We start from the raw sequence: 19,395 nt of genomic DNA, 5'->3' as shown, positions 1-19,395 counted from the left end.
AAGATGACCAATAAATATTTATTAGATTTTAGAGAGAAAAAAATATATAGTCTAATTTAAATTTAACTACACATGTTGTTAATTTTATTTTTATTAATTCTCTCAACTAATTAAAAATAAAATTGAGAAAATAATTATTAATGAATTTCACTTCATTATCTAGGATTAAAAACGACACGTGTCCAAAACGCCAAATTAAATGAACACGTCACTTTTCTTTTTGCATATGCTTTGTCGTTTGGAAATACTCCATTTGTTTGTTGTAATAATATGTGGTTAATGAAATGAACAAAAATTGATTTGACATTTTTTAACATATGCCACCAAATTAAATTAGGTGTGTATGGACTCTGGTTAATGCAATGTTTAGGTCAATAATGGAAAATTGGATGGCCCGTGTAACTAAATGGGCTATAAGTTTTGAATCAAAAAGCCCAAATGCAATTATTCATCCAACGCCTTTTAATTTCAACAAATATGATAATTAAGATTTCGGTCATAGAAAAAACTCGGTTTGAATCTCTTCCTAGTTTCTTCAGGTCTCTGTTCTTCATAGAACTAGTGAGGGAAACACGAGAGGGTTCAAAACAAGTGAAACTGGGGGTTTGGGTGAGAGCATTGACAATTAACTGAGCGATTATGGTCAGATCTAGGGTTCCGGTGATTGTGCTTTGTGTTTGGCTGTTGGAGCCATTGCTGGTAAGTTCTGAATGAGAGAGCGTGACAAGGAAGCTGAAATGTAATAGAAAACTAAGCTTCTTCATTTGTTGAATATTAGGTGTCCATAGTTTTGTCCGCTTCGTTTCATTACTTCGATCCATATTCGATCTATAAATCTTCGTTTCTTTGTTATCTTTACTTAGTGAATACATAATCTCTCATTCCCTCTCCTTTTGGTAATCTTTGTAATAGATTAGTTATCTATTTTGTTTTTGCTCGTCTTCGAGTTCAAATGGGGATGTTGATATATGTGATTGATAAGGATTACAAATATATATTCACGATAATATAATATGTGATTATCTCACGCTCGAGATTACGATTATAAAATCACGAGCCAATAAGAGTGTTATAGTAATAAACGATGAGATTAATTAACAATAAACGACGAAATCACCATTAAACGGAATCCAACACAAATTACAGAGCTGACATTTCGCAGAACAAAGGGAAGTAAAACAAAGAGCCATTGTTGTACTTACACTCTCGATACACACAATGAACTCCATTTTTTAGGAGCATGCTCTAAAAACAAAATAAAGAGCCATATATAGATAATTAAATTAGGTTCAAGTTCCAATACAGTTTACCAATACCTGGCAGATTAGGGTTTCGTACAAGCTACACCGATAAAATACAATAAGTATTTTTACACCATTGATCTACACACACTCGTGTGTATGTGTGTGCTTAATAAACCTACAATTAATTAACATTTGATTATACATAAATGAAGAGATTAAATTAGTGGAGGGAGCTCCCTTCAGTCCAAGCACAGAAAAGAATAGGATGAAAATTTACTCCCGCATCATTCACACATTCACGGTAGCTGTGTAAATTCCTCTCTAACGTGTTTGAATGAATGAGTCGGCAGCAAATTCGAAAACCCTTTTCACCCGTCTATGAGTGGACTGAAGCAAGCTCTCTCAAACCATAAATACACTCCTCGCTTAATAATTAATTATAAAGATTAATATAACAATATATCAAGAAATTAATTAATCAGAGTCTTGATCAAATGATCAAGAAGTATAAAAATCGATTAAATTATATATATATGAACAAGCAATATATAATGTAATATAACCTAGTATGTATGTGTAATGTATCTATCTACTCATGGAAAGAAGATGCTGGCTTGAACCCAAACCCTAACCCTAATAATAACACTAGAAACACAACCCATAGAGCATCAGATATATCCTCTTAATAACCAAATTAATTAAATCACAGGGCTAATAAAACAAACACACACACACACACACACATACTGAAAATATATATTCTGAAGAAAAGATTAAAAAAACTGGTCAACTCACTGAAATACAAGTAGCTAACTCGTAGATGCAGAAATGAAGCTATAGAGCTAGCTGAACTCTTTCAGGAGAAAATGGACAAACTGACCTTCAAGAAATTATTGCAGATGAAAAATAATAAAGGAAAAGAAAAGATAATATATTGCATATATAAATATATTAATTATATATATTTGCAAAAATTAAAAGTGCAATAATTAACAGAAATCACGGAGGAGAAACAACAGTGTTTGAGAGGGGAAGATGATATGATATATATGATGGGTCGCTGTCTTCAGATAGGTATATATATATATATATATATATATATATATATATATATATAGAGAGAGAGAGAGAGAGAGAGAGAGAGAGTGATGATGTGGGAAATCTTTACCAAATCTGGAGATGGAGAAAAGAGCATTAATTAATTAATTAACTAATTAAAAGGTCATTACTTTTTCTTTCCTCAGGAGATTTTCTGGATAAATATATATTACTTGCTGTAGTTGACAACACAGTAAAATGAATACACATATATATAGATAATAATTTAAAGACGAGTTAAATCGACTAAGAGTGTAAATGAGTGAGTTGAGTCAGCTCCCGATTCAACTCGCGAGAAAATTGAAGCTTGAATTTTTTGACAACTCAACCTGGATCGAGCCCATTTTAAAGCGTATATAAGCTCATGAGCCGGCTCGTAAGTTCTTTTTTTCTTCTAAAAGTAAAAAACTAAATATATAAATAAAATAAATAAGAACATTTAACTCTTTTTTTTTATTATTATAATATAAATAATTTATTATAAAAAATCATAAAATTCAGTTTCAAAACAAAAGTTAAAATAATGAGTTTGAACTCGAGCACGAGTTCGTCAACTTCAACCTCAGATTCAGTTTGAGCTCACCCAAATATGTTAAGCGCAACTCGAGGCCAAGCTCGTAACATCCCGACTACCTATCAGGAATATTTGGTAGCGGGGACCGATAATGGTAGAAAACGAACTCAAAGTTTACAGTGGTTTCGGGACTTCAAGGGGACAATGACCCCGATCATTTTATAGAAAATAACACAAAATATGTAAATATTTATAAATTGTATTTGGAACTACATAAATTAAAACATAGTATGTACAAAATAAACCGGGCAGTGAAAATGCGATAAGATAACCGAACGTAAAATTAAAACAATTAAGACGAAAAAGGACAGTAAGATTAAGTATTTGCAATAATGGTTTGGCTCAAAACTGAACTCGCAATAATGTAATTTAACTCGAAACAATTCGATTTAGATAGAGGCCTGCAGAATTTACAAGGTAAATAATCCCTCAAGTTTGGTTTAAGTTATCAGAAACCATTAACAAATATATGTACTTATTTACCCACAGAAAGTTATGCCTGTAATTTGATGGCTGCATCTATTGCATCGATGCTGGAATTTTGTGTTGCCCAAAGCTGCGCGTATCTTCCAGACTTTGACAAAAGAACATCGTGTGGGCCCTGTTCTACTACTCGCCCGTTTTCCAGAACTACAATCTGCAATTCATGACATACAAGAGTAATGATGATTACAGAAGAAATGCCAAACGAGATGGCATTGTATGTGTTTGACATAATGCATATTATCCTCTTTGACACTATATTTCTCGTTTTCCTTCGATTTCAAAACATGAAACGAAAACGAAAACGAAAACGAAAACGACCCAACTTTTGGCACAAGCTTGTAGAAAGAATTCATGAATCAGTGTGATAATACGTCATGGTGCACCACAGTTTGCAAATTTCTGAGAAAATTTAATTAAGATCACATAGACACACACGCACACACACACTAACCTCGTCACACTGCATTGCTGTTGTGAGCCTATGAGCAATAAATATTGATGTCCGATTAGTTGCCAGGGAGTCCAGTGCATTTAAAATCTCTGCCTCCGTTGTGCTATCAAGTGCACTTGTAGCTTCGTCGCATAATCTAAAGGCACAAAATTGAATTAGAACTGAAAGATTGCAAGTGACTGTCCCACACTTCTGAGCACTTCAGTTCATGTGAAACCCCAAAAAGGTGGAGCAACATTAAAAGATCAACTATGGTATAATTTTTTTTTTTTAATTTATTTATTTATTTTTAATTTTTTTTTAAATTTAAGTTGCAAGCATATGGATCCTTACAATATTGGAGGTGCTTTCAGGAATGTCCGAGCAAGTGCTACACGTTGCTTCTCACCGCCACTTAACTGCAGAGAGGAGCGAGCAATCATATATAAATGGACAGGGAATGGCTAGCCAGAATTCAGCACATCATACACGAGTCTTGACTAGCACAGACTGTCAACTAGTTGTTCGAATCGACTTATATTCCTGACTCAAACAACTCTACATAATGCAGTTGCACAACTGCAACTGTGCGACAAACTAAAAAAGAAAAAAAAAAAAAAAAAAAAAAAACCCGCAAATAGAGGACAAATATTCAGCAAAATTTACCAACGCAGTCCTTATTGTTGATATAAAATTAAATGAGGTATTATAAAGCTTCTCCATTTATATAAGTAATATGTGCATCGCACGCCATGTCGTTCATATGATGTTAGCAAATTATTTATATATTGTTAATAAAATTCATTGATTAAATTAGCAGACCAAACTATATTTTAAAGAAAGGAATAGAATAGGAAATATATAGGAATATGATATTCTCTATCATTGAAACTATATTCCTATATTCCTAGACATACCTTAAGTCCTCTTTCCCCTACCAATGTCGAATATTTCTCCGGGAACTTCATTATGGTTTCATGAATCGATGCCCGACGAGCGGCATCATATACCTAATATTTGAAGGCAATTCAGTGGAAAATCTTTAAAGTAAACAATCAGTTTTTAGAATCATCAAATTTAATAGAATAACCTCCTCTTCTGTTGCTGAGAGGCAACCATAGTGAATGTTGTGGAATATAGTATCATTGAACAGCACCTGCAATTAAATAGCAAGTTTTGCATCAGTGAAACATTATATCAAGTGGTTTATAACGCCAACACAACCGACTGATCACTACTAATGAAGCAAACGTAAAGGTAATATTGCAAACTCACGGTATCTTGAGGAACAACACCAATGGACTTCCTAAGGCTCTCAAGTGTCACTGTCTTAATATCTTGACCATCTATTTTTATCTGTCCAATGTAAAAAGAGTCAATGAGATTTAATAGATAATAACACAAAATATGGTGGAGAAAAACAAAGATCGAAAGTGAGTTCTAATTGACTCATATATCACGGATCTTTTTCCTGTCTTTAGTTTTTTCGTATAATTTGGAATAAGGAACACGGAATTTTTATAAGTTGCTATAAATGACAAACACCAATACATCATGACGAAAATGAGCTGTAATGGAGAAAAAGTGACAGAAGAAGCAGTATCAGAAGTAAAGCAGCACGACTAAAGTTAACCCTATTAATCATTATAGGTTGTACAGAAGAGAGAGTTCTTACACTTCCAGAATGGGTGTCAAAGAATCTGAAAAGCAATCTTAAAATGGTTGACTTCCCTGCAGATAAGTCCAAAGATATTACAGAGAAACTGAACTTTAAACACAATAAAAATAGATATTTTAAAAATCAAAATATATTAAATACAAAAAAGATAGATATCCAAATCAATGGTCAAGCGCTAAATCCCAAAACCAACAATCACGTCCAAAATATAAACTTAAGCCACATTACTGGACGTCCGCACACAACCACTTCTGCCTTGGTTTAAACATATCTAAATACTAAATAATATGATAATATACAGAACATGCAACATAAGCACCATTTTTAGTAACTTAACAGCAACTCTACATGGATAACCAGTTTTTATGAAAAAAATATGCATTCTACACATTCATCAAACTCACTTTTTCAGTTTAAACAACAGGAAACCATTCAATTAGACCAACTGACAGATGATTATTGTAAGAGAAATATAACGATAGAATTACCACTTCCACTAGTTCCAACAATAGCCACACTTTTCCCAGCTGGCACAACAAATGATATACCATCAAGGATCTTCCTTTCTGGCAGATAGCTGCATAAGCAGAAACAGGTTGACCATCAATTAGCAATATTTCATGTTTTTAATCCAGAAGAGTAGTGCATCATATTCATGGAAATCAAATATTTTAGCCACTGAAAAGTTTGAATCAACTAAAAAGCCAGCCAAAATGAATCAAAATAGCAGAGCGGTTTGAATAAAACCATAAATTTTTACTTTCATCGATGTTATCCAAAATTAGTTTCTTAGGTTAGGAATCTATGTCTGTTAGGTAATTCATCCTCTTTGAAACCTAATGTGGTTAAGCTAAGTCATCAAGACTATGATAAGTTGTTGAACAATCATGTTGTCACTCAGATTATATGCCGGATCATGTCGATTCAACATGAAAACACACCAAGAAACCACTCAGATGCATGATCAAATACGATATGATTCAAATCCAAGTTATAATGTAGGTGGGAAAACCAACAGGTAACATAAACCATGCATGTGCATTCACGTCTAGGCTACAGCTGTTATGTGTGTTGCAATTTCTCACTTCTCCTTTCATCCTCTTTTCTAACAAAGTTAATTTGCCGCTGAAATCATTTGCCCCTCAAGTTTTTCCAAGGCAAAAAATAATAATTTAGCATAGTTTAGCTTAGAGCATAAACCGTGCTACTTATTTTCTTAAAAGTTAAAACAATAAGTTGATGAATGATTGATGATATCTAGAGTTTTGAACATATGTACCAGAAAAGATGATCTGAAAGATTTCAGTTATATAGTGGTTTACACAAAGCAGTCATCATGCCACAGTGAAATACCAGAAAAACCACAGGTGTACCTGAAGTGAACATTGTCAAATACAATGCTACCCCCATTTAATTTCAGAGGCTTGGCATTATCTTGGTCTACAATTTCTGACTTTTCCTGGAGATGTGAATAAAAGAGATGATGATAAGTATTACTAGATTATAAGCATGAAAATATAAAGCTAATAACAAGTCAGCCTCAATCGCCTCATTATCCTCATGATGAAATCCTCTATAAGAACATCCAGATGATGTCATCATTAAGTCATCTTTTATAAACAAAAGTCTCCATAACTTTAACTCAGGAACTGTCCATCAATACTATGAGGATGTCACATTGGTAAATTCAATAACCCTGCCCATTATAAACCCACTCTAACTATCAAACATTGCATAACATAGAGAAAGGAGAAAGTCAGAACATCCAATCATTTGTAGAAGACATAGATTTTTGATTCACCTAATCACTATAATTTTGGGGGGCAGGGAGAAGGGCAAATGCCTAGAACCGTCACCGAAATGATCAATCCTCTGAAAGTGCAAACATTTGTAATAGAATGGAGAATGTAGGAAAGCATAATCTAGGGCTTCTTGGACATTTACTCTTCATAGATCCTTAAATAAGCCATTCAAAGTACTTCTGTCACTACAGTAAATACTTCTTACATTCACTTCCGTTGTCTCATCAACTTAACTAAATGCCACAAGTACGTATCACCACAACTACACTTCCTAATGAATCCAAAATAATAATCACAGACCATCACTTTCTATCTTATTTTGCTAGAAATAGAATGAATCTTAGTGAACCACAGAAAACACAAAATAATATAAACAAATTAAAAAAAATCTATTGGGTAAGTTAATACCTCAAGTAATTGGAACAAGGACTTCATGTCTACCAAACTTTGAACTGTTTCTCTATACACACTTCCAAGGAAATTGAGTGGAAGAGAGAGTTGAAAAAGTAACCCATTTACCATGACCTATGAGGAAAACTGTTTAGTCATTATTTTACGATACATCAGAATAGAATAATGTCATTTTCAACAGAACCAAACGGTAACAGGAAGGTGAAATTTTTACCAAGTCTCCAACAGTCATATTGCCATTCATAATCCCACTTGAACACCACACCATAGCTGTTGAAATAGCTGTGCTAAATATCAGACTCTGGCCAAAGTTTAAAGAGGCAAGACTCCTTTGAGTTTTTAAGGCAGCATCTTCATATCCTGAAAGATGTTAAGATCCTTAATTGACTAAGATTCGGTCTATCAGACATGCATATGATAATTTAGCAGCAAAATGATAGGCAAGGAGTTTTAGTATCCCTTTTCATGTCAGAACAATTTATTTTCATAATAATTGCATGACAAATTATAAGCATCATTCTCATTAACCTGTATAAAGGTTAAAAAAATGGTTCATCAATTAAAGTAGACTTTTAAAGCCAAAAAAACTTACTCTCGAGGAATTCATCATATTTATTAGCTTCAAAAGTCTCGTTGTTGAAATACTTGACGGTCTGAAAGTAAATAGAAAAGAATAACCACCATAGTTTGAATTCAAGTCATCATTATTGTGTTTTCAAGTGTAGTAAACACTCCAGAAAAGTGATGAACTCACCTCGTAGTTAATTAAAGAATCAATTGCACGTGTATTAGCATCATTATCAGCTTTATTCATTGCCTTCCTAAACTTGGTTCTCCACTGCAAATAAAAGTAACGATGAACTTTAATCATAAAAATATCAGATAACTTGTACCACCATAGGAGAAAGCAACACAACGTATAAAGTGTGTAGCATACAAGGAGAACTGAAGAAATATGAAAAGAAAATTAAAATAACTGGAACAACTAAGTACAGATAATATACCTGTGTCACAGCCAATGTAAAAGCTATATATCCTGCCATAGACAAGGAAGTAATCCATGCAAAAGGTGCTCCAAATTTATAGGCAAGGATAGCAGACACCATTGATATCTGAAAGGAAACATACCAAGACTCTTAAAATTGTATTCATACTGAGTTGTAATATTAACTTATCCCAAGAAGTTAACTAGGAAAAGATATAATGGACCACAAAAAAGTGCACCTCCAATACAGTAGGTACAACATTGAAGACCATCGCTGAAAGAATAAAATTTATAGCGCGACTACCACGATCGATCGTACGATTAAGAGCACCTGTTTCTCGACTACAAACAGAAAGAGATGCACAATAAATTTATGTTTGCGTATCAGGAACCATTGACAACATAACAGAAATGAAAAGTCATTATAGCAACATTAAGCAACAAAAAATAGATGAGTTGATGGCAAAGAAACTATAATCACGCCCATTTCAGAACTTTATGAAAAAAACTATTTTATTACATTGACATCAAACAAAAGATACCAACAAGCCGCATGAAGCAACTGAAGAATACAGATTTACTAAGTGAATATCGATTACAAAATACCTGAGGTGATAGCGCAAGTCAAGATTGTGCAAATGTAAAAAGACCTGCACGAAGATGGTATCAATTGTGCATCAGCCCAAAATTCTATTCACAACTTCAAATCATCTATCAGATTAACTCATACTTGTGGAAACATAAATAAATTTATTGAATGAATCAATTGATGGTGAGATCTTCCGTGATCAGACCCATGGAATTTTAACAAATTGGAGTTGTGCAGTCTTTTTCCAGGTCAAAGCCTCAGGTGCTCATTTATGCAAGCCAAATAAACTTGTTTTCTTTCTCTTTCATTGAGCTTGTAATCTTTTTCTTGCGATTTTTATCAACGCATATGAAAACGAGAATGTGTTTGTAAGCTGATCTGCGATCCCATAAGATCTCCTAATTTTCCCTGTATCCAATGGTATTCATGTCCTAAATTCGTTTATTTCAAATCAATAAGAGTCGGAGAAAATCTAAAGCTGGTTGCAATGTCTTGCTTCATACTAACACTGACCTTCCTTCCTATAACATGCATTTGTCTTTAATTCATAAATCGTTATGTCTACTGAAAGAATTTGAGCAGTAAACTAGAGAAAGTGCGTTAACAAACATGAATATCACCTAACATACAGGAGTACAGGACAATCAGTAGTAAAAATTTTAACGGGGAGAAAAAGGAAACTTAAGTCAAATACCTTCCTGGAAACCTGTCGAATTGTTCGCAATGCCACCTTAGAGAAAATTGCAGTTCGCAGTTCTGTAGCAAAAGATAGAAGCGATGTATGTCAACTTCAGGCACTTTTTCCATACTAAAAGACAGCACAGAAGCTATAAAAGCGACATTATCATTCAGTCTCATAACAATTTTAATTATGATATTTTAGGAGCAACAGTATATAGGTAAGCAAAAGGAAAAAAAAGAAAAAAAAAAACCGTACAGTGAGGTAAGTTCACAACAATATACCATTAAAAGCGGATGCCCCAGACCGTGCTATACCATATCCAATCAGAACAGCAGCTGGGGTAGCAAAAAGAGCTAAAGAAGTAGAATTAGCAGCCGTAAACTCAGCAAGCCCACCCGCATTGCCTGAGGCTGTTGCTAGCCAATCAACAGCTAGCTTAAACAAGAAAGGCACCTGAACGTTTACTACCTACACACAACCCCAACCAAAACGGAAAAACAGAGAAAAATCAAAACATTGTAAATATAAATAGTAGTGTGTGTAAATTAAAAGAGCAATCTCTGCAGATGGTTACTTTGGCGCCAATCAGAAGGCCCACAGCAGCAATGACTCGAAGCCGAAATTCAAGATTATCTTTCATCCATATGTACTTGGCAAGGGTAGCGATTATTTTAGCATCAGTGACTTGCTCGACGGGAGCTCCAGTTTTCTTCAACAACGCCGTTTGCTCTTGCTTTGGTGCTGGATTTGCCTCTGTCGAAAACAAGGCAAAACCATTTGGAGGGGATACCTGTTTGTCGATAAATTCACAGTCAAAATCATTCAATCCATTGAATAAGAATAATAGTGAACCATAATTCAAGTCATATTATTAAACTATAAAGGGGGAGCTAAGATAGAAGTGCTAACAGGGTTTTGAGGAGGTTTTGAGGGGAAATCGGAGAGGAATCCATTGATCTTAACGAGTGTCGCTCCGGCGGGGGTCCGCCACCTGGGTTGACTTGACAGACTTCTAGCTCCGGTGAAGACGGAGCTCAGATTGGAGTGGAGCAAAAGGCGAGGTGGGTTCGGAGCTACCTGCGAAATATGGTTAAAAAAGCGAGAAGAGGCGGAGGGATTCATCATCCTCAAGCACCTTGACGCGAATGCGGCCTGCATTTTTCCACCTCTTGTCTCAATGCATTTGATGAGAAATTACAAAAATAAAAAATTGAAAGGCGGTGAAAAAAAGTTTTCACCAAAAGGTGTTTGATAAAATGCCTGTGAGAGAATTTTAAAAAAAGGCGAATTTCGGGCGAGGCGTTTATTTGTTTGCACCACCTTATGGATTATAGATAGATGCAGTGATGGTCTTTATCAGAAGATGCGAGAGAATTAATACTGCCTACAATAATAATACTACACTTCTGATAGTAAAGGTCTAGGGTTCGAGTCCCCCCCTCCCCTACTCCTCCTTGTAATGGACTTGAATTTACTCAAAAAAAAAAAAATATATTTGCTGGTGGATCCATTTTATTTTTTTTCTAAATTCAAAACCCTATTTTACAATTCTACCCTTGTACCGATTATTCACAAATCTGTCTTGTTTTCAAGAAATTGAAAAACCTTAAACCAACCTACCTTCATATATTGTTGTTCTAACTCCTCAACTTCAACTTCTTAATGTTTCTTCGTTTTGGACAAGTTTTGTTTCCGACATCTGATGGTCACCGTATGAGTTATTTTGCAATCTTTTTACATGTTGGTGAATTATAATTTTTCAAATATTTTTTGTTGCTTTCCTAATTATATACATGATTTAATGATCAACTGCAAATTATTAGTTGATAGTACAAATTTATTTTGAATATGTTTTTATAAAAATATGTAAAAAGAATTTATATATAAATAAAAAACTTGCATAGTTTATATAGTATATTTATAAATACACTCATATACTTTTAAGGGTAAAATACACTTTGCACCCCTGTACTATGGAATAGGTCATATTTACCCCCCCTATAGTATTGAAAACATCAAAGACCCCCTTATTATTAACAGTCAATGGTCAGAAATTTAACGGTGTTAAATTTTGTTGTGCAATTACTCTTCTACCCTTTCTTGCATCTTCTGAAATCTCTCTCATCACTCTTTAATTTCCTCTCTGCGAAAAATGGATTCCTCATTTTGGTCGAAAAATTGGTTGGAGAAATTATGTATTAAAGGAAGATTAACACAAATTGACTTCAATTTTCCCCCACAACCAAAATCTTGAAATCCTACACGATGATGATGTCACCACCCTTACTGTCGATCTCCTCCTATTGGACGAATACACCATCACCGCTGTGCGTACGGCGGAAAATGACGCGTCACCAACTCCGCCGCCGCCGCAGACTCCCGACGGGCGACGGCTGACACCAAGGTGAGTTCTTCCACAGGGATGAAAACACAAAAATTAGGTGATGGGTTCTTGATCAAGGTTAAAGTGATGAAAATTGTAGAGAAAATGCTGAACATAAAAGAAATTAACAAAAATCTGATGATGGATTCTTCATTCTTGGGATTGTCCTTCGGGTTGGGACGCTGATCGCTGGTCGTGCAGGGAATTGGGATTATTTTTTATTTTGGAAGATGATGAAGAGAAGAAATTAATAAAAGGGAAAAAAATAATGGGTCTTTACAAATAAGCCCATCAATGGGTACTTATTTATAAAGAGATCAAGACAAAAAACTCATTTACCAATAAGTCCATACATGGTTCAGATTTTTATAAATGACTTAAATAACCCCTCATACTTTAATATGCTCCAATTTCATCCTTACTTTTGTTTAACCTCAATTTGATCCCAAATTTCACAAATTATTCAATTCCGGCGTTGACTTTTCATTTTTTTTCCCTTCCGGATTTTTTCGCCGGTCTCCGACGTTGACTTTTTCGATTTTTTTTTTCTTTTTTTTTTTCATTTTTTCTTTCTTTCTGTAACTTTTTTTTTTCGTTTAAACAGCAATATTGCTGTGATTGACAGTAATATTAACTATATTACTGTTAAACACAGTAAAATTAAACTAAACTACTGTTTAACGCAGTAATATTACTATATTAATCTCTAGCACAGTAATATTAACACAACAAAACTCATTATTATTGTGTAATAGAGTAATATTACTATGTTGACCGTTCAACAAATGTAAACATAATAAAAAATCAAAAGAATTAATATTACTGTAAGTGACAGTAATATTACTATAACAACATAATATTACCGTCAACCACAGTAATCTTACAATAATACGTTACTCCATGAATAACACAAACAAACAAAAAAACCAAACAAAATAGTAATATTGATGTGGTTGACAGCAATATTACTATAACAACAGTAATATTACCGTCAACCACAGTAATATTATTGTGTTTACAGTAATATTACAATAATAGACAGTAATATTATTACGTTACTCCGTGAATAACTTAAACAAAACAAAAAACCCAAAAAAATAATAATATTGATGTTGTTGACAGTAATATTATTGTGTTTACAGTTATTTTACTGTCAACGACAGTAATATAATTACGTTGACTTGTCAACAAATCAAACAAAAAATAATAATATTACATTAATTTACTGTCACCGGCAGCACAATTACATAAATGTATTGTCAACGGCAGTACAATTACGTTAATTTATTGTCATTGACAGTATAATTACGTTAATTTACTGTCAGTGACAGCACAATTACAGTCAACGTTTAGCGGCGGACGTAAAAAAAAAACCAAACAAAAAAAAAAACTCAAAAAAACACTAAAAAAAGTCAACGCCGGCGAAAAAATCCGGAAGAAAAGAAAAGAAAAAAGCAAAAAAAAAAAAAAAAAGTCACCGCCGGTCAATGCCGGAAACCGGCGAAAAAATCCGAAAGAAGAAAAACAAAAAAAAAAAATTTGAAAAGTCAACGCCGGAATCCGGCGGCAAAAAATTGTTTTTTGAAAAAAAACAAATTTTGGGTCAAAATTGAATAATTTGTGAAAATTGGGGTCAAATTGAGATTAAATTAAGTTAAATGATGAAATTAGAGCATATTAAAGTATGCTAAAAAAAAAAGTCAAAACTGAATTTGTGTGGTCAAAATTGATTAAATTGGGGTTACAATTAAGAATTGGTATAAATGGTTGAGGGTAATATTGAGATATACATGAGTGTTTCCTTTATTTATAATAAATATTAAAGGGATGGGCTTATTGGTGAAAAAGATATACAAAAACCCCAAAAATAATTTGATAATGTGAAATTATAATATTAATATAAATATTTATATTCATAAAAAAACAATATTTTTCTATATTACATAGAAATTTGAAATTTTAGAATTTTATATATTTTTTTTTAGAATATGCATATTATATATTTTCTGAATTTCTATAATGAAATATATATTTTATTCTTTTGTTATTTTATAAATTATTAGAGCATATTTCATTATTTAGCAATTTCTATTATTTATTTGAAATAAATATAACATATATAAATGAATTTATAATTATTAACATAGAAATTTGCAACTAAGATTTTCATAATTGTTTCTATAATTTTATATATTTTTTTAATTCATTTATTGTTTGTATGAAATAGTATATATATATATAAGTATTGTAAAAGGGTAAAAATGTCCAAAAAGGTAAAATAAATATGGTCAACGTGCCACCTCACTTTTGACTGACATATTATATAACAGTAGGGGGTGAATGATATTTTCAATACTATAGGGGGTGAATGCGACCTATTACGTAGTACAGGGGTGCAAAGTGTATTTTACCCTACTTTTAATATTTACACGTTTCATCCAAGTTCCCGTATCCCCATTTTTGGGATATGCCGATTTCCCGTATCTGTTTTCGTATTATCGTTTTCGTGTCCGTGGTACATAGTTGTTGTCTAATTCTTTCAAATTAATTTTTTTTTTATCAAGTGTCTATACTCTATATTAATATATTTTTTAAAAAATATATAGAAATATCATTTTTTACGTATAAAAGGCTGGAGATACTCTAAGTCTCTAACACAATTATAAAACACCTATGAATTTACAAGTCAACTAAAAAACAAACAAAACAATTTTTCCTTTTACATTAATTTCCATCACACTTCAATTTGGAGCTCATTGTCCAAAATTAAGGCAGTTTTTCTTATCTTCTTTCTGGACCATATAATAATACAACAATCTTCAATCTGCTTATTTCCTCTTGCTTCCCCATATTATTTCAAAAAATAAAACAAAATAAATAAATATAGCACAAATGGCAGCTGCAGCAACAGCAGCACTGCTCCCTTCACCAAGCCACAGCCACAAACACCTCCCACTCCACTGCACAAGAAACAAAAACAAAACACCGTTCGTAAAGCAAACATCATCAACTAGACAAACAACAACAAAATACCGAAAATTCGTAATAAAATGCGGCCGGAGTATAGAAGATTTCATCGGGGGCGACCTACTAAGGTTCGATTTAGGGCAGTGGTTGTCCGATGTGGAGGAGCACAAGTCACTGGCAATCTACCCCCCTCACGAGGGGGGATACGAGGGGCGGTACCTTAACCGCCTCCGTTACAAAGGCTACCATTTCTTGGATATATCTGCACGAGGTTTGGGCGACCCCGAGACAACCCTCACCAAATTCCACCCCGTCTGCCCAGTAAGTGCATTTTGGTCATTTCTCACTGTGTGGAATATGCATGTGTTTATTATGCGTGTGCCAAAGGTGTGGTGAAATCTATATATATACACATGATGTAATTTCAGGCTCATGTGGGGAAGCAGCCTATAGCTAGATGGTATTTCCCTCCCGAAGTTGATTACAGGCTCTCTTTGCTGCCTCCGGATGCTAAAGGATTGGTGGTTTGGGTTATCGAAGCTAAGGTTCGTAAACTAATATTCTCGATTTTTTACCGGGTTTTTTTCTTTGTTTAAAAAGAATTATTTTTTACACTCTTTCAGGTTTTATCAAAGGCAGAATTGCAGTTTCTTGCTATACTACCCTCACTAAGACCGCGAGTCAGGGTCATTGCTGAATGTGGCAACTGGTATAGACTATACACGATAACACACACACACACACAAACACAGATATACACACAGTGTCAGAATTTGCAATTACATTTTCGTTAAAACTACAATTTGAGCATCGTTGGGATTTTACATGTACAGGAGAAAGTTCATGTGGAAACCATTGAAAGAAATCGCAGGCTTACCAGCGACAGCGGAACAAGTTTCAAATCAGTGAAAGAAGAGAAATGCAAGAGATACAAAAAGTTGGATCAGCTTACCGTTGTTCGATTCTTCAATTCGTGTATATCGAGAAATTGGAGAAGAGTGCAGTTCTTTCAAGATTTCAGGCTTACTTTGCACCTGTAATGCATAGACCAAAAAAAACCAAAGTTACTGTCTAAGAATTGTACATTGTCAAGCATTACATTGTTATATATATAACCAAAAAACAATCTCAGGTATCTTGCTCTTTTAATCCGTCGCTCAATCGACTGACTGTAAATGAGAGAGATAATATAAGATATATCGCCTATATTGTACAGGGGTAACTCCGACCACAAACCAGGAGACGAAGGGTGTAACAATCATATTATCATATCCCTAACAGTTAAATATTACGAGTTTAAGCACGCGCAGGAGCATAGAAATATCAAAAATAGTATTCAAAACCCGAAAGTAATACCTACAAGGTACGATTCTTGCTTCAAAACCACAAGACAATCGTCATCTGTTATAGGGCTTGAGGTGATACTCTTTAAATTCCGAACTAAATGTTATCGATTCTTCCTCGAGCTTCTTCTTCAACCTTCTCCAAGTCCTCAACATGTCGGCTTGAATCAAGCCTCGGTACAGTGTCTCGAAAGTAATCTTTTGCGGAAGAAACCCCTTCTCAATCATCTCCACGAAATACTCGCACGCCCGTCTCCATCTCCTCTTCTCACACAACGCATGTACCAAAATCGTATAGGCATCCAAATCCGGTCCGACCCCACTCGTATTCATATCATCCCAAATCTCCCACGCGAGTCCCATTTTGCCCAACTTCAAGAACGTACCCAACAATATATTATACGTATGCATGTCTGGCGAAAGTAAAGAGTCCTCCTCCTTCATCCTCTTATAGAACTTCATTGCACCTTCTGCATCTTTTCTACCCCTATACTCCTTAAAAAAGCAGTTGTACGTTTCTGCCGTGGGGGTTACACCACAACGAACCATCTCGTTCAGCAACTCCTCAGCGTCATCCATCCTCCCACATGAACAAAGACATTTTACGACAGAAGTATACGTGGCCAAACTCGGCCCAATCCCCTTCTCTTTCATCATCACCAACTTGTCTAGACAGAGCTGGGGCTTGTGAGCCCTGCTATACACGTGAAGCAAAATCGAGTAACTCGTCACATCAGGCTCCAAACCCCTCTCGCGCATTTCATCGAACACCTCCTCTGCTTCCCTAATCACGCGCTCAAACCTCCCGTCAGGATGCAAACTCGCACGCCTGCAAATCCCATTCAACAACACGTTATACGTAACTACATTAGCCCCAATTCCCCTCTCCAACATCTCTCCGAAAAACTTCCGCCCCATATCGATTCTCCCCACCTTACACCACCCGTAAATCAAGATAGTATACAACTTCGTGTCGGCTTCCAATCTGTACTTCTCCTTATTGAACACCTCCACCGCCACCTTCACATATCCGTACTTACAAAGCGTGTCGAGAAGATAAGAAAAGCAGAAACTAAAGCTCGACTCGAAAGTATCGGTACCGAGAAAAATGCCGATGTCGTAAAAAGCACGAACCGCAGTTCTCGTCAGCCCGGCGGAGATCAAACGTCTGATCAAGACAAAGAAAGTAGTGAAATCGGGCTTGGAACCGCTCTCCTGGCTATCCATTTGCAAAATCAGCTGCCACGCGACATCGAATTGGCGAACTTTGCACAAGATGTCGATGATGATATTGTACGCTGCGGTGTCGAGAAGAGGAGATGAGGATGGCGGCGGCGAGGGTTTGTGGAACTGAGTGTATTTGAAGAAGGCGAGGGCGATTTTGGACTGATGATTCAAGCGGAGGAGGGTCTGGTGGATTAGAGGCGGCGAAAGGGAAATACCGTAGAGCTGGAGAGAAGATTCCATGTGGTGGAACGGGTTGTGGTGCCGGATTAAGACTTGGCAGAGAGAGTCCGCCTCCGGCGAGTTTTGGAGAGCCGGGAGGGACGGTTTTTCCACGGCGGCGCATGGCGCCGGAGATGGGTCGAGCTGTTCGGAGTCGGAAAATGAGTGGAGGAGGTTGAGCTGAAGCGTGATTTTTGCTGATGAGAAACGGGGGCGAAAGATATGGGATACCGCCGCCGCTGCCGCCGCCGCCGCCATTTGCGGCCTAAAGTGGTGGTTTTTGGTGTTTTTACCGGTGGTAGAAGTTTTATGCTTTGTTCTAATCAACTATACACATAACTTTTTAGGAAAAAAGAAAAAAGGAAAAATATTGTGCACATATTTTCCACGTGGGCCTTTTTTTAAATTGTAGCCAATTTGGGCTATATATGTTTGTTTTATAAACCCATCAATTTAAAAAACTCTAATCTTTTATATTTAACATAATATTAATAATAATATTATGTATAATTTAAATACAAATCTACACATACTCCCTTAATATTCATACTTACATAATTTCAGAATTTTATTTCATTTAAGCCTACTCTTGTTCTTGTATTAATATACTTGCACAATTCTTATGCCATTTTCAAGAGAAAAGAAAAATAAAATTTAAATGCCATTACCGTTTTTTTAGGGCAGCCTTAATGAATAAATAGCTTTGAAATTGATTGCATATTTACTTTAATTTCGTTAACGTAACCGAGTATAAAAAAAACTAATTAATACACTCACTCGGCTACTATTAAATCACCACAATATATTTACACAAATTTTCCTATAATATTCAATTAAGCTAAATCAGAAAAATATAAAATGGGTTCGAAAACCACGTTAAGAAACGACTTACCGATTCTCCTACTAGCCCTATCAGGCATCGTTCTTCACGCAAGCGCGTGCTATTTCGGCAAAGAATACCGCGTGGTACTAGACTTGGACTTCCCTGGCACTTACAGTGCGAAGGCCGTATGTTCGCACGGAGGTAAGTTCTTCGCCGAATATAACCTTGGCTATAATTCGGACTATACATATGCGTCGTGGAAATTCTGTAAGGACATATATTGGAAGACCGTGTACTCGTGCAAATTTTGGAATTATAACGAGACGGCCAGCCGAGAATTCGAAGTTTTCAATTCGGATTTTGCAGATTGGGTATGCAGGTCGGGCACTTGCTACTGGTTAGTGTCCAGGGAGAATTTCTATATTCAGAACGAGGCCTCCGGTAAGAGCGAGCC

General features: G+C 35.1%; 3 protein-coding genes across 4 annotated transcripts; 1 reads left to right on the top strand and 2 right to left on the bottom strand.

Annotated features, from left to right (window-relative positions):
• Positions 1–3,208: 3,208 nt before the first annotated feature.
• On the bottom strand, positions 3,209–11,610 carry ABCB25 (ABC transporter of the mitochondrion 3). The gene is made up of 20 exons (XM_012988414.2): positions 10,889–11,610; positions 10,554–10,769; positions 10,261–10,447; positions 9,992–10,053; positions 9,315–9,358; positions 8,948–9,050; positions 8,728–8,835; positions 8,478–8,561; positions 8,316–8,376; positions 7,938–8,083; positions 7,721–7,837; positions 6,884–6,969; positions 5,999–6,087; positions 5,508–5,563; positions 5,108–5,188; positions 4,923–4,988; positions 4,750–4,842; positions 4,187–4,251; positions 3,854–3,989; positions 3,209–3,553 (listed from the first exon to the last, which is right to left on the bottom strand). The coding sequence occupies exons 1-20, from the start codon at positions 11,135–11,137 to the stop codon at positions 3,410–3,412; spliced, it is 2,193 nt and encodes a 730-aa protein (XP_012843868.2). The 5' UTR covers positions 11,138–11,610; the 3' UTR covers positions 3,209–3,409.
• Positions 11,611–15,022: 3,412 nt separating this feature from the next.
• Positions 15,023–18,455, bottom strand: LOC105963990 (pentatricopeptide repeat-containing protein At2g13420, mitochondrial). 2 transcript variants are annotated; one of them, XM_088816518.1, is made up of 2 exons: positions 16,686–18,455; positions 15,023–16,363 (listed from the first exon to the last, which is right to left on the bottom strand). In XM_088816518.1, the coding sequence occupies exon 1, from the start codon at positions 18,374–18,376 to the stop codon at positions 16,727–16,729; it is 1,650 nt and encodes a 549-aa protein (XP_088672644.1). In that variant the 5' UTR covers positions 18,377–18,455; the 3' UTR covers positions 15,023–16,363; positions 16,686–16,726. The 2 variants fall into 2 exon arrangements, with proteins under 2 accessions (XP_088672644.1, XP_088672645.1); XM_088816519.1 differs by having other exon boundaries at positions 16,690–18,443.
• On the top strand, positions 15,255–16,478 carry NDHN (NADH dehydrogenase-like complex N). The gene is made up of 4 exons (XM_012988627.2): positions 15,255–15,650; positions 15,758–15,874; positions 15,953–16,038; positions 16,163–16,478. The coding sequence occupies exons 1-4, from the start codon at positions 15,255–15,257 to the stop codon at positions 16,236–16,238; spliced, it is 675 nt and encodes a 224-aa protein (XP_012844081.2). The 3' UTR covers positions 16,239–16,478.
• Positions 18,456–19,395: the final 940 nt, after the last annotated feature.

The sequence above is a fragment of the Erythranthe guttata genome, chromosome 4, assembly GCF_056151865.1.
Source record: "Erythranthe guttata isolate IM_541 chromosome 4, IM_541, whole genome shotgun sequence".
In the NCBI taxonomy this organism is placed as follows: Eukaryota; Viridiplantae; Streptophyta; class Magnoliopsida; order Lamiales; family Phrymaceae; genus Erythranthe; species Erythranthe guttata.
Note: the sequence above shows the minus strand (reverse complement) of the source record. Positions and strands in the feature narration are given on the sequence as shown.

What these genes read in the sequence shown, in the direction of transcription:
- ABCB25 (XM_012988414.2), bottom strand. Translation starts at nt 11,137, where the DNA reads ATGCAGGCCGCATTCGCGTCAAGGTGCTTGAGGATGATGAATCCCTCC. An exon ending in TTCGACAGGTTTCCAGGAAG is followed by an intron (nt 9,359 to 9,991) that starts GTATTTGACTTA and finishes ATCTTCGTGCAG; the next exon opens with GTCTTTTTACATTTGCACAA. An exon ending in CAGCAATGCAGTGTGACGAG is followed by an intron (nt 3,554 to 3,853) that starts GTTAGTGTGTGT and finishes CATGAATTGCAG; the next exon opens with ATTGTAGTTCTGGAAAACGG.
- LOC105963990 (XM_088816518.1), bottom strand. Translation starts at nt 18,376, where the DNA reads ATGGCGGCGGCGGCGGCAGCGGCGGCGGTATCCCATATCTTTCGCCCC.
- NDHN (XM_012988627.2), top strand. Translation starts at nt 15,255, where the DNA reads ATGGCAGCTGCAGCAACAGCAGCACTGCTCCCTTCACCAAGCCACAGC. An exon ending in TTTGGGTTATCGAAGCTAAG is followed by an intron (nt 15,875 to 15,952) that starts GTTCGTAAACTA and finishes ACACTCTTTCAG; the next exon opens with GTTTTATCAAAGGCAGAATT. An exon ending in ATTGCTGAATGTGGCAACTG is followed by an intron (nt 16,039 to 16,162) that starts GTATAGACTATA and finishes TTACATGTACAG; the next exon opens with GAGAAAGTTCATGTGGAAAC.